Here is a 14507-nt window from a genome sequence, read left to right on the forward strand (position 1 = left end):
CGTCACTGGGAGTGGACCATTGCTTAAAGCCCCCAGATTAGTCGTGGAAAAGCAGCAATCATCAGATGGTATTTTCCTATACAAGGGTGGCAAGTTCACAGCCAGTTCTCGGAGGACTGCCACGAGTGAAGGACAAGGTTTCTCCAGCAGTGTACTAGAGAAACAGCAGCTTATCATAAGCAGGTACCAGTCCTCTACTGAAAGACCCCATGCGCTTGGAAATCAAGTCTCACAAGTGTTCCCAGATAGCACCAATACTTCTCAAAGGGCAGGAGTGTCTTTCTCATTCTCTAAAAAAGTCCCTTTGAGGCTTGAGTCCTCGGCATCAGTCTTCAGTGAGAACTCTGAGGAAGGAAATGATTGTAGTGAATGCCCCAACCATAAAACAAAGCAAGCTCTTGAGGACTGTCGTTCCAGCACACTTTTAGAGGAGGACATGAAAGCAAGCTTGGATAAAGGGCCACCTGCTACACAAGGCCAAATGGATTTGGATAACAATGCATCAAGTCATACAGCTGCAAAACCTAAAATGCTAAAGGAAAATGATAAAAGTAGTGATAGAGAATTAGAAGAAAAGGTCAGTGCTCATCCTTCATTTTCCAAAGTCAAAATACAGCTTTCAAATTTGGATTTTTCTGGTTCACTTAGAGAAACAGAGCAAGAGAGCAAATTGAATGAGTCTGAGCAATTGTTAGAAACTCTCATTTCAGCTTCATGCCAAGCTAGCAATTTTTGTACACAGCTGAACACCCACAAGCACATCAATGCACACCTGCCTGACCAGTTACCTGAGCTCCCAAGACAGCCAGCACCTGAACTGGCATGCACAGGAAACATTAATGACAGTCCTGGGATGGTAAAAAGAGAAAGATCTTCAGAGAGTTCAGGAACCACAAATGGGAATATGGAAACACATCCAAGGGAGACAACGGTTAAAGAGGTTAAGCCCCAGGCATTGCCTTTCCTCCACGTAGTGAGCAAAGATGGCACCACTGCGCTGCGGTGGCCCACAGAATTACTTTTGTTTACAAAAACCGAGCCCTGTATTTCATATGGCTGTAATCCATTGTATTTTGACTTCAGACTCTCTTTAAATCACAGAGACAGTAACCATCATGCAACAAACAAAGACACCTGTAAAGAACACTCTATAAATAGGACTGAAGGTGAAAATGAAGCCTCAGGTTTAATAACACACAAGCAAATGTCAAATGAACAAGATAATCAGTTGTTGAAACCAAAGAAGATGAAAGCTTCCCTAAATCCAAGAAAGGCCAAGCAAAAAGCTGAGTCAGACATAGGGAAAGAAATGAATAAAAATGGTCAAAAATGCATTGCAGATTATTTGAATGAAAATATACCCAAAGTGCCTGCTTACCTTGATGTCTCACAAAAGGATTATATGACAGAAAAAAGTCTTCATACAACAACACTGAGAAGACCTTTAAAGTATCATTTTCATAGCTGTGAAAGAAAAATCCAGAATATTAGAAATGAAAGCATTTCATTTTCTGCTTTTATGTCTAGGATTAAAAAGTCTAAAGCTGCAAAATGTCATTTAATTTATTCTGAAGAAAAACGTGAAAACCAAAATGACTGCAGATCCATTCAAGATGTGGCCAGCTGCAGCAGTAACATAAGTGACAGTGGAAAAGACTCTAGTGGAAGTTTCCTTAGTTATCAATCCAGTTCAACAAGCAGGTATTCAGAAAATGAAGGATGCGGAAGTTACACAAGATGCTGGAGATTCCCGTCTCCTCAAAAGTCCTCCTCTGACAGACATTCCAGCTATTCTGACACTTCAGTTAGCAGTACAAGCAGCTGCATAAGCTACATGAGTCCCACATCAAACAATCATAGCAGAAATCATTTGCTTTTTTGTTGTAAAAGAAAGAGGAAGACAGCTGAAAGGCACAAATGTAAACACAGAAAGCACAAGTGTATTTTCACTTCTGATGATACAGATGAGGATTATCTTTGTCACAGTAGAAGTCACAGAACTAGAAACTGTACACAGAGGGGCACAGTTAAATATCAAAGATGTTTGAGACATAAAGTTTTACAACACAGAGACAGATCTAAACACAGCCAACGTAGGCACCGGCATTTTGGAAAAGTGCATAGTAGAAGTAGAAGCTACCGTAGCTCCAAAAGTTGTTCCACCAGAGATTCAAGAAGCAGTGAAAGATCATCCAGTAGCAGAATATCAAGAGGTAGCAGTGCAGGATCCTTCTCAAAAGAGGCTGACAACTGTGGAAACAAAACAAAAGAGGATGCTGAAAGAGGTTCTAACACCAAATCGGGAAAAGCTGAAACTGCACATTACGACTCTCTGAGTATGAGTGGTCAGGCAAAAAACTTTGCTGCCTACTCTTCAGAAACCCTGGCAAAAGGCATCGGTGGAAAAAGAAAGTCACTGACAGCCAAGTTACTTTTACAAAGAGTGCAGTCCAAGAAAACCCAGGGGCAAATGCATGATTCAGAGAGATTTTCAAACGCTTGTGGGATAGAAGTAAAGGATCACTCACAGAGTCACTTTGCTCTTCAGTTTCCATCATCGGTAGATGACATTGCAATGTTACCTTTGCCAGAAAAACTGCTAAACATAGGTAAAAATGACATGGGGCATGATGAAATCAGTTCATTGGAAACCAGTGGGAAGGAAAACAACTTGGAAGCGTCAGAGATAACTAATGTTGCTCTTTCAACAGGCACTGATTATGATCATTGTCTTTTTAAAGACATCATTCAAATAGGAACAAGCTATCAGAGCCGGAGCATAAAAAGGAACACAGCAATAAAGGAACAATCCAATCTCTTCATTAGTGAAGTGCAACCCTTTATACAAAGCTGTGACCCAGTACCAAATGACTTCCCTGGTGCTTTTCCCTCTAATAAATATTCTGTTGTCGCTAATTCAACGGAGACCAAAGAACAACTACATGATGCAACCATGGACTCGAACCGGGCAGAAGGCAGTTTGGACTCTCTTTGTGACAGTGCTATGCAGAAGTATGATGACACAGTAAATGACCTGGAAGTGTACAGTAAATCCACCTCCTCTCCTTTAACGCAGCAGCCTATCACGTTTTCACCAGAGGAAGTAGACAAATACAGGTTGCTTCAGCTGCAAGCCCAGCAGCATATGCAGAAACAACTTCTGGCGAAACACCTGAAAGTTTTGCCTGCCCCAGGGCCAGCTGCCTTCTCTGCAACACCAGCAGTTCCTGCCCTCCCTGTTCAGCAGCACGCCACTGTCACCACCATCCACCACACACTGCTGCAACGCTTTGCTGTCTCAGCATCTGTACATCCCCACAGCAGCCATCTCTCCCTGGCACACCTCCACCCCTTCTCTCAGGCACATTTCACCCCCCTATCACTTTCCCCATTAGCACCAGCCCTCATTCCCACCCACCCTGCTTTGCTGACAGGACACCCATTGCACTTGGTGTCCACCGCCCCCCTCCACCCTTCCCCACTGACCTTCCCCACACTACCACACACTGCATATATCCCAGCCATATTTACACCGCACCTGAATGGAGCCACACCTTCTGCTATACATCCAGCTCCTTTAGTTCATCCATTATTCCAAGGGCAAGAGCCCCATCACTATTCTTACTCTAGCCAGACCCAACAGTTACCTACAATAAAAGAAGTTTTCAGTGTTTCTAGCTTTTTAAACTAGCCCAAATAATTACACCACAGCTCCAAAACCAAATCTGAATAAAATAAATTATTCAGTGTTCAATCATGTGTCTGAGGGGAAATCTACTGTTTGGCTGGGAGCACAACAACAAATATTTTAAAATCCACATTCTGTCTGATGGCATATGAATGTTGATTTTGTTCTCCTATCAGTGAGTAAAAGCTGGTTTAAAGCATTTTATGATACTATCACAAGGAGGACGGGGTCCGGCTAGTGTCATTCTGCAGAAGGTTTGGAAAGAACAGCCTGAAGTGAAGTCTGTGACTATCAGTAGGAATGGGACCACAGCACCCAGACACAACGGGACCAAGAATGTCAACACTGATGAGTGATTTAAAGCCGCGCAATTTAAGGTAGAGCAATCTTGACACACCTCAAAGGTTTGTTTTTTCTGAATGTGTATATGCAACAGCACAGGTCTTGGTCTGTTTTTTCAGACTGAGCAAAAAAGAAGGTGTTTGGGACCACAAGTCCCTGGTTCTGCCTCCTGGACAAAATAAACTGGGGAGCCTCAGAGTGAGGGGTGATGAGTTAACTCTGGAAGAAGAGGGTCACAACAACATCTCAAAGATACTTTAGTGATCTTATCCTTGTGATACGTTGCTCAGACAGTGTAAAGGGACTGCAGTCTGCCCACAGGTATGTAACAAAAAAATCTCTTAGCGTAGGGGCCTCTGTGATGGCACAAGCAGGCTGCTGTTTTTCCCCCTGAGCCAAGCATCCAAGAAGGCAAGGGAAAGAAGGGGAAGAAGCCAAGTTCTTTGGCATCGCCTGCATGTGGCTGTAGCATAGGGTATGTCGGGGGTGGCCCACAGCAGTCCAGAGCAGCCAAGCAGCTAGTGTTGTCTTCGAACCTCAGAAGTCCTTGGCCAAGACTGCAACACTTCTTTCCTATCAAACAGAGCTCTGATGTGTGGGAGAGTCTTGCCCAAAGAATGTGTAAATATGTTTCGTCCCTTTCACAAACAAACAATTGTCTGGTCCTATAAAAATCCACTGATATTCAAAAAAATGCAGAAGTAAAATTCCAATTGGAAAGTGGCTCTCCAGGTCAAGCCTCATAGAAAACCACGCCACAGTTCTCAGCATTTCGAGGTATACTGAACCTAAACAAATATGTCAAGATTCTCGCATGGCTTCCCAAACTCTCAGCATACAAATCAAAATTCTGAATCTGCAATGTTTGAATGCATGTATCCAACTTTCAGGGTGATGCGTGGTAGAAATTGCTAGTAATACGTGTATCTGGAAATAAGTGAGGGCTTCAGCATTTCTTTGAATGGCACATTTTGACTATTTCTATATTTTTTCTAATTCAATATGGGATATTTAGCATGAAATTAAGTTCATAGTTGTGGTTAGACTGCAGGCATGCTTCCCAATATAACTGGACAGTAAAGCGTCCAACAGACAGCGCCTGATTACTTGGATTAGAAACATTTGAAATAATTTCAATCCATTTGCAATAAGGTAGCGCACAATTAATGTATACTTCATAATTGATATAAAACATATTTAAAAACCTTTGGAGGATTTTATTCCGTTCTATTTGGTTATCTGAAGAAACTGAAAAATCTAATCGCAATTGAGTATTTAAAATACAACCCAGGACCAATTTTCTAACTTAGTTTTAATCGAACTAGATTCATCCATTGCAATAAAACGGTATTGTTTTAATTTCTAAAAGCAGTTGCTTCAGCATAAACTGGTATTATGCCAAACTTTTTAAAAGGCTTTACAAGTTGTAACTGGGTTTTTTTTGTATTTTCAGATTAGTTTCTTTTGATACTTAACATTTGAGCCCTCAAATAAAAGCTGTCAGGAAAAAATCTGGAGAGTGAGCAGAAGCAAAACATTTTTGTATTGAAAAAGGTTAGAGAAACCAGTACCCTCAAATATCTTTTGGTTGGATTCCCAGCTGATCTATTAATTACATTAACAAAATGGATTCATGCCATTTTGGAGTTACTTATCTTTATGGTTTAATTTTCTTGTTTTAATTATAGAGAACATCTTTAATTTAAATAATTGGTTCAGAATTACCGAAGTCAGAAATGTTCTTTGTGGAAGATGTTAAAAGTAAACATTTCCACAGTTTTGAAATTCTTCCTTTCGTTTTTGGTTGAAAATCTTTTAAAATTAGATCTAAATTTACATATAGTTTCTGTACTCGTGAAATGTTATTTTCTGAGAATCAAACATATTTTACTGAATGTGACTTACTTCTGAAAATTAGTACTTGCTTGCTTGGGTGGAGATCCGTCACTCAGTGGACCACTTGGAAGCATTAGTTATAATTCTGTAGAAACACTTGCAATTGGACGTTTTAAAGGAGCAGGTCAACCTGTGCAGCTGACCGAGCTACACAGCCATCACCACCAGTTCAGGGCTAATGCCAGCCTAAAAAGATGCATTTCCAGCCCTGCAAGCTGTTAAATTTCTAGGCCCAGTTCCATTCCTATTCAAGAAAAAACAGCTGTTCTCATTGTATATAAGAGTTCATTTGAATCCAAAGTAGGTACACAGAATAAAGTGGAACAGAAGAAATGACAGACTAATCTCATCTTTAATGTGTACACACATTTTGTATCCCTGCTTCTTACAGGCAATGTTAATATTGTAGAAAGTCCTATGGCAAGAAACCTGACCAAACGAAACTTAACAATACCTTACTACATAGATTATTTATATTAATTATATTATATTATATATAAGTTTCCCTTAATGTATGCACAATACAATGGGATTCTAGGAAGGAACCGAATCATAGGATGTCTATGCATCGTTGTATATACCAACAAGGATGATGTGGTAAGGCAAATGAATAGACAATAAGGATTAAATTTAATTCTTGGAATAATGGGAATTAGGATTTTGAGAGGTATTGATGGAAAAAACAGAGATTAAGAAGGAACAGAAACAGCACAATAGCAAAACAGCAATCATTGACTACCAACAAAGGGAATGTCCAATACAGAGAAGGGATTTTCTTGGAGAAATGTAATAAAATTATCAACACAGCTGAGATTATATTTTTGCTCTAATTGCTGCCATATTTGATTTTCATCAGTAATGTACTTTAAATACATACCTTTATTATTATTTAAAGCATAATTGAGCCTGATGTATGGAGCCGTTCTACAATTTTGATTTTATTTATACTGATTTTTAAAAGACTTACAGTATCCTGGTTGCAGTGATATATACACTCCAAGTTAATAAACTAGTTTAGCTTGGTTTTATATTCTGGACACATAATCCAACAAAACAGGTCACCCACACTGTAATATTCCAATAACAGAAGTTTCCTGAATAACACAATGATAAATTTGTTTGTTTGTTTGTTTTCATTTTGTAACTGAGGCACTTCTGGAATACATGTAACATGTATATTTGTTGTGCAGATTTGCATAAAAATGCATTTGACCAGATTGATTTTAAAAGTGTTAAGTTTATATTTAAAACTGGATAATACTCTGGTTAGTATAATATGTAAACTAGTAATTTTGTTTTGTATTCTCTGTATAAAGTGTTTTATATTATACAGTAGCTAAGTGAATTGCACTATTGTACATGCAACACGGCTTTTTTTTTAGGTTATTCAAGGAATTCCTGGGAATGTAGTTTAATGCAATAATATTTTTTTTCAATAAAAAGGCTTACTGGTATAAAGAGTGTCAGTCATGTATTTTTAATGTAAAGCATACCAAAAGGCAGCAACATAATAAAATGCAGAATGATGCAAACATATTCTGTATTTTAATCTGCAGAACTGAAATGCATTTAATTCATCCCTGTGGCTATAATCCTGAAATTTCTTAGAATGTTTCCTAAAGATTTTAGTATGTGTTACAAAAGTGGGTTGTTTAAATGGAACTAAAAATAAATATTCCTTACAAAAAATATTCTATCTATGTGGTTTTTGCAAGTACTTTTAATGGAACAACATCCTTTTGTATATTTTAATGCACTAATCAGTTTATTTAGAATGACACTTATAATTCACTTGCCAGGTTCCCCACATAATGCCTCTGAGCTATGATTTCTAATGCTCTTGTAGAAGGCCCTTTGGTGAAGAAGCTAACAGTAGGATCCAGAAATGTATCATTCGTTCACCTTTTAACCTTTCTTTAAAAATTATCTTAGTCATGATAAGTATCTCTTTACCCCATGTTTTCCCTTTTACCTTTTTATTGTATCTTTTTCCATCCTTCTTTCATTTATGTTGTAAGCTTTCTGGCACAAGGCTTTGGGTTTTGTCATATAGGTACTCAGCTTTGGAGGTCCCATGCATTGCTGCTATATTAACAGTAACTGTAAGGCTAGTTATAGCCATCAGTAGATGGTTTCAGTAGTTTCATGTCTCCATGTGAGCACAAAGATTGAAATAATGTGAAAACAGGTGTCTGCACTCTTGTCTTTTGAGGTGTGGTGTGACAGAGGTCATATTCCATTAGGTCTATCTGTACAGCTGGAAATACCTTGGCCAGTCTCTGGGACCAAATTAATCTACTGTGCAGGGACATCTCATGACTCAGGCATTCTATAAAATCTTGAAATCATAGCAAATCAACAGAGACATTAATTGACACAGGGTATCTAATTCTATTCAATTGTGTTTCTTCATCAAGTTGTTTCACAATAAAAACAAAATTCAGACTTGGACAAACTTAAAGAAAGAAAAGTGGAGAGTCTGAAGGAAATCTCCTGCGAAGTAGTATCTGTACCATTAACTATTAGCTATAGTAGGCTTCTAGTTGAGATCAGATCTCACCCGTTTGCTGTTGAACAAACAGTGTTACTGTTCTGACTAGGATGTAATATGTGATGAAATTAAGTTGCCCACACCTTCCTATTCCTGGTAAAGCTAGCTACTAATTTCCCCTTCTTAAAGCTTGAATTCCAGATCTGTTTAACAGTTGAGTATAAGCTGATTTTTTTTTCTCTTTCCCTTTTCTTTCTTTTTTTTTTTTTTTTTTAATACCACAATTTATCTGTTCAGGCCAAACCTACATTTAGGACTTTTACTTCCTTGAGAATGAGAAACAAATGTTTTGCCAGACTTGAAATGTCTCTTATCACCAGATGGAGCAACTTTTTGGAGGAAATAAATATACATTTTATTTAACTTAAAAAAAGAAAGCCCAACAAAGCAGATATTTAGAGACAGTATAAAAGAAAAGAAGACCATATTTGTAGCTATTTATGCCCAAGTTTAGCTTCAAGACACTTCATTTCCACCAGTTAAAATACTGTCTCAGTGCAGTGTCCAGCCGTAGGAAGATCCAGTCATTGCCTCCACTCCACAGGATCTCAAATGGTGAACTGGGCTGCTCTTAGACATCCTGTTTCCCCCAGTGTCTTCTCGAATGCTCAAACTCCCTAACCTCTGAAGGCTTCCTTTAAGTCAGGTGAGCTCTCAGAGCTTCTTCCATCACAGTGCTGAGTACTGCAGCTAATGTGCATCCTGCTGGTGGGCACAGGCTAGGCAGTGTTATCACCCAGCCAGGCAGAACACAGAATGAATATGATTGCAAAATAGGCTAGACTTGACTTTTTCAGTTGCAAGGGACCTACAGTGATCATCTAGTCCAGCTGCCTGACCATTTCAGGGCTGACCAAGTTAAAGCACATTATTAAGGGCATTCTCCAAATGTCTCTTAAACAGTGACAGGCTTGGGGCATCGACCACCTCTCTAGGAAGCCTGTTCCAGTGTTTGACCCCCCTCTCAGTAAAGAAATGCTTCCTAATGTCCCAGTCTAAACCTCCCCTGGTGCAGCTTTGAACCGTTCCCTCGCATCCTCTCACTGGATCCCAGGGAGAAAATCTCAACATTTCTCTCTCCCCTCTCCTCCCCAGGAAGCTGTAGTGAGCAACGGGGTTGCCCCTCAGCCCCCTTTCCTGCACACTAGACAGCTGCTCCTCGCAGGACATTCCTCCCAGCCCTTTCGCACGCTCCTCCGGACACATTCAAGGACCTTCACACCCCTGGCAAACCGTGGGCCCAGAGCTGCGCACAGCGCTCCAGGTGAGGCCGCGCCAAGGCTGAAGGCAGCGGGACCAGCACCTCTGCGGGCTGGCTGCGCTCTGTGCGATGCCCCCGGGGCGCAGGCTGCCCCTCGGCTGCCAGGGCACACCGGTGACTGGCACCCAGCTGCCAGCCAGGCCCCCGGGTCCCTCTCTGCACAGCCGATCTCCAGCCACTTCTCCCCCAGTTCATACTTGTGCCCGGCATTACTCCATCCTAGGTGCAGAATCCAGCATTTGGACTTGTTAAATTTCATCCCATTGATCATAGCCCAATGCTCCAATCTATCTAGATCCCTCTGCAAGGCCTCCTGTCCCTCAAGACAACAGCACTCCTCGTTTGGTATCATCGGCAAACTTGCTAATGGTGCATTCAACTCCTGCATCCAGAAGTAATCTAATAGTTTATCTGGTTGCAAACAACCCACTCAGGATCCAGGCACACAAGGCTAATTTAAAGATTTTCCATCCCCTCCTCAACAACCAGGCATTGGTTTCAACCCCCACATTGCAGCGTTTTTTGCTGCTTCTCTTCTCTTCTCTTCTCTTCTCTTCTCTTCTCTTCTCTTCTCTTCTCTTCTCTTCTCTTCTCTTCTCTTCTCTTCTCTTCTCTTCTCTTCTCTTCTCTTCTCTTCTCTTCTCTTCTCTTCTCTTCTCTTCTCTTCTCTTCTCTTCTCTTCTCTTCTCTTTTCGCTTCGCTTCCCTTTTCCATTTCCCTTCCCTTCCCTTCCCTTCCCTTCCCTTCCCTTCCCTTCCCTCTCCCTCTCCCTCTCCCTCTCCCTCTCCCTCCTGTGTTCTGTTTCATTGTTTACTCCCTCAATCAATCACATCAGCAGAGCCAAGGAGGGGAATGAGACTGAGACAGGACAGGAAAAGAGAGAGAACAACACAGAAAGGGAGGCTGGAAACATAACAGGCCAATTTGCTCCAGAGGTGATGTTTGAGTACTTGTGTCCTCCTGCAACACCAGCCTACAGCCTGGTGGGAAGTATTTCACTTCACTGCATAACCTTATTATGCAAAGCAGGCATCTTAATATAAACTTTATACAGAAATATAAAGAATTGCTTGGAATGCAGCTCATTGCCTCTTGCTCTTTCTAGACACTAGGCACAATGATAACAATGTGCGTGGGGATGACAGGAATCTGCAAGTCAGTGAACTGCACTGCTGCCTTGCTGAGATTGGAACACACCATTGTGATGTGCTTGAATGTTTCTCTGCACCAGGGCTGAAGGGCATTTACTCATTAACATTTCAGGTCATGGAAATACTCTCTCTGTCTTCAGGACCATCAGGCTGAGCCTTAACTTAACACCTTGCTTGTCTATAAAGCGCACAGCACTTTTAAAATGTTTTTTTATTATTCTTTAATAAACACATTATTTTCTTTAACTGAAAACACAGAAGAAGCCAAATAGTGAATTGCAGAAATTATAGACAGAAATAAATCTACAGTTACAGTAATGGGTATTTATTCTAAGCATCTACTGCTTAATAGTGACCTATGTGTTTTGTGAATGTGCTTAAAAGTGCTCTTGACTGAGATGTCAAGCAGTAGATATGTGACTGTCTTAAAAGAAGACTCAGCCCAAACTCATTTTTTATGACCTAGCTATAAACCCCTCAAAATAAAGATAAGGTTGAAAAGCTTGATAGACTTCCACTAAGCAGTGTAAGCAGTTCTGCTGCCTCTACTCAAGTGCACATCTAAAACTTATATTACACACAAAAATCAGTATTTCATTCTTATGCACGAATACACTTTTTAGACCAAATACATTTGTTATTTTCAAATCAATGAATTAAATGTAATTATCAATTTTATATATAAATCTGTTCTGTGTACTCCAAATGGTGTATGTGTGCAAATCAGCAACATTAATAAATAAATCATTGTGAATGGAATGTTAGTCTCAGACAGCTGTAAACCAAGTATTTCTATATAAAGCAATATGTTCAATACAAAAATAATTGAATTATAATTTGCTTTCTTTATATGGGCTAACTGTTCTCTGCCAGCCCCAGAGAGAAACCCCACAGAACTGAACAGAAATAGGTATGTGTGTGCACAATGGGAAGGAGCTGTGTGTCTTCTTAAGGGCACACAACTGCGTCTAACAGAAACTTATACCCCAAGACAGAATTCTGTGTGTAAATCAAAGAAAAGATGTATGAAACATCTTTATGAAACAGGTATGAAACATCTTTAATCAACTGTTGCATATCTTCGCAGGTGAAATACTACAGAGTTCCCAAAACAGTCTTTTCCACCCCTGTCCCTCATGCTTAGAAAGTGTAAATTGCTGAGGAAATGCTTATCTGTCAGTGGTCCGCTTGCTATGAAGTGGAAAGTCCTACCTTCATCCAAGAAAATGAAAACACTAGAAGTGTTTGCTCCCTGTTAATGTCAGTATTTCTCTGAAAATATTCCCGTCTTCTTGAGAGTGAGTTTTTCAAGTGAGTTTGCTCTCTTCAGAGGGCTGGAGCACCTATGGGCCTGAGGATGGAGACGCAGCTAGCCCCTTCTGCTTAAATGGTGATCCTGTCAGTTTAGGTCCCACATAGAGACATCCAGATCCAGGAATGGGTATCCAAATTTTAAGAATTTAAACATATTAAGAGAAAACTTAACACTATCTGTTAAGTTGCTAGTTGTCAGCTGGGATAAGTTTCCTGCTCACACAGGACTGGATTTTTTGTCTTATCCATTGCGTGTAACACATACCTGAAGTACACAGGAGAGTTTTCAGAGCCATGTTATATTTCTCTCTCTCCCGCTCCCTGCAACACTTGAGGAAAATGGCTGGGAACACACACACCACCACCACCACCCATCAATTAAGTGAGATGATCATCCTTGGTCTAGTTTTTAGTTTGCTAGTAATCTCTTGAAAGGTCTCTGTGACTTAAAATACTTAATGCTTTTATTAATACCATCTGTAATTACAGGACTGGTATCTACTGCTGACATATTATGGGTTTAATCCTTAGCAATAAGCTTTCCCACCATGAGTCTCCCCCTTTTAGTTCTGTTCTGTGACTATTCTTTCAAATGCTAAATTCCCTGGTTTTGGTGTTTTGTTTTGTTTTTGTTTTTGTTTTTCTTAAGTAATGTATTAAATAAGCACTTCTTGTATGATTTTTATTGGAAATTATATGGGTCAGAGTGAAGTATAATGATGGATCTTAGTATGGGTTATGATCAGAGTTTATGAGTTGAAAATAATTTTTTCTTTCATCTCAATGTTGCCAGCCCCCACTAGCTTATCACAAGAGAGATACTCAGATGCTGAGGGCTGGTGAGTGTGCCAAAATGGGACAGCAGAAAGAAGCACAAGAGCACAAGGTCTGCTTGTGAATGATAAAGGTAAGAGAGAGGGCATGTATAAAGTCTGAAGAGCAATGTCAGATTTGTGACACTTGGAGGAAAGGGTATGTTAATTCCAGAAGATGCAGAGGACACCAAGGAAAGGTTAGATTCATGATGAATAAAGCTAGAGAGGTTTGCAAGCTCAAATAAAACCTCAGATGAGCCACTGTGATAGTGATGTCAATAGAACTAAGACAAAAATTCCTGGTGGGATTTTTTTTCACATGGTAGGCTGTAACTTTTGCAAAAATATTTGTTTTTCCATATCTGCTCCCAGTCCAGTCCTAAGACAAAGAGGGTCAGATAGTAACAAATAACTGTACCAGTGTTTCAAACAGTACACAGGGATGCATTTAGCTACTGTTTGACCAGTTCTTACTCTGCTTGATCTGCTCATTCCTGCATCAGGGACATTTGAAACAGCAGGTTATGGGCTGGTCTTGAGTAAGGATAAGCAAACAGCATGAAACACTTCAGCCTGGTGAAATTGGTTCATTCAGATTTATGAACAGAGGAAATGAGTCACAGCTCTGTTTGAATCTCAAGAAATTTGTACACTTGGTGAAATGTAATCTAAATTGTGAATTAAAAATCTGTTAAGTGGAAAAAATGTTAATGCTTAACATTAGCATTTTTTTCTAGAGAGATAACAGCGATGTTTTTTCTAGGACATAACCAGGGAGTGAAAAACTGGAAATAAAAATTTAGGAAAATAATTTCCATTGTATTTCATAATGTGTTTGATGCATCAGTGTCCCAAGAAATTGTCGTGCCTTTCAAAAGAGACCTTTACCTTGCTCTTCCTGACAAAGTTAAGCTGAGGTAGAAGAATGCCTTTGCTGGAGCACTGACATCTTAGTAGTTATGAGGAATTAATTACCAAATTCCCCACAGAAGAACATTTGTGGTAGCTGAAGCAGCAGTTCCACAGGACAAGAAGCAGCTCCTCCACCTGGGTGGACCAGCAGTCCATAGAAGATGATATGGAGAATACACTGCAGAGCATCAGTAAACAGTATCCTAGCTATAAGTCTAGATATGTTTCATATAATTACTGGAAAGACCACTGTTGAAATCTCTAGGCTCAGAAATATGCCTCATGGTATAGCATTTCCAGGCACTATAGACTGCTCATGACTCAGAATCAGCACATACATTTAGGGGGGAAAAAATCCAAACCAAAAAGTGTCTCCTTAATAAAAAAGGAACTATAAATTCTCAGCATGTCTCAATACCACAAATATATATTAATGCTAACCTTAAAATCCTTCTAAAACTGTAAAATACATAAACACTTTAATCGTGCTGTAAAATTCCTATTGCCAGTGCAACACAAATCCTTCCTCTCTGCACGATTGGATCATCCTGGTGCTGGCAAACCTTGCAAAATGAAC

The 14507-nt window shown here is 39.8% G+C and overlaps 1 protein-coding gene and 1 long non-coding RNA gene across 5 annotated transcripts in view; one reads left to right on the plus strand and one right to left on the minus strand.

Annotated features, from left to right (window-relative positions):
* The window catches only part of ZNF804B (zinc finger protein 804B), a 272987-nt gene that overhangs the window by 235289 nt on the left and 23191 nt on the right, over nucleotides 1-14507 (plus strand). For all 4 annotated transcript variants that reach the window (XM_080385535.1, XM_080385536.1, XM_080385537.1 and 1 more), the window contains exon 4: nucleotides 1-14507. This exon is cut by the window's right edge and continues 23191 nt beyond it. In XM_080385535.1, coding sequence (XP_080241661.1) covers nucleotides 1-3691 — 3691 coding nt within the window. In that variant the 3' untranslated portion in view covers nucleotides 3692-14507.
* Nucleotides 1-14507, minus strand: part of LOC308063085 — a 384803-nt gene that overhangs the window by 183834 nt on the left and 186462 nt on the right. The gene's annotated exons all lie outside the window — the stretch shown is intronic.

This window comes from Falco punctatus (genome assembly GCF_963210335.1).
Source record: "Falco punctatus genome assembly, chromosome: 4".
Classification (NCBI taxonomy): domain Eukaryota; kingdom Metazoa; phylum Chordata; class Aves; order Falconiformes; family Falconidae; genus Falco; species Falco punctatus.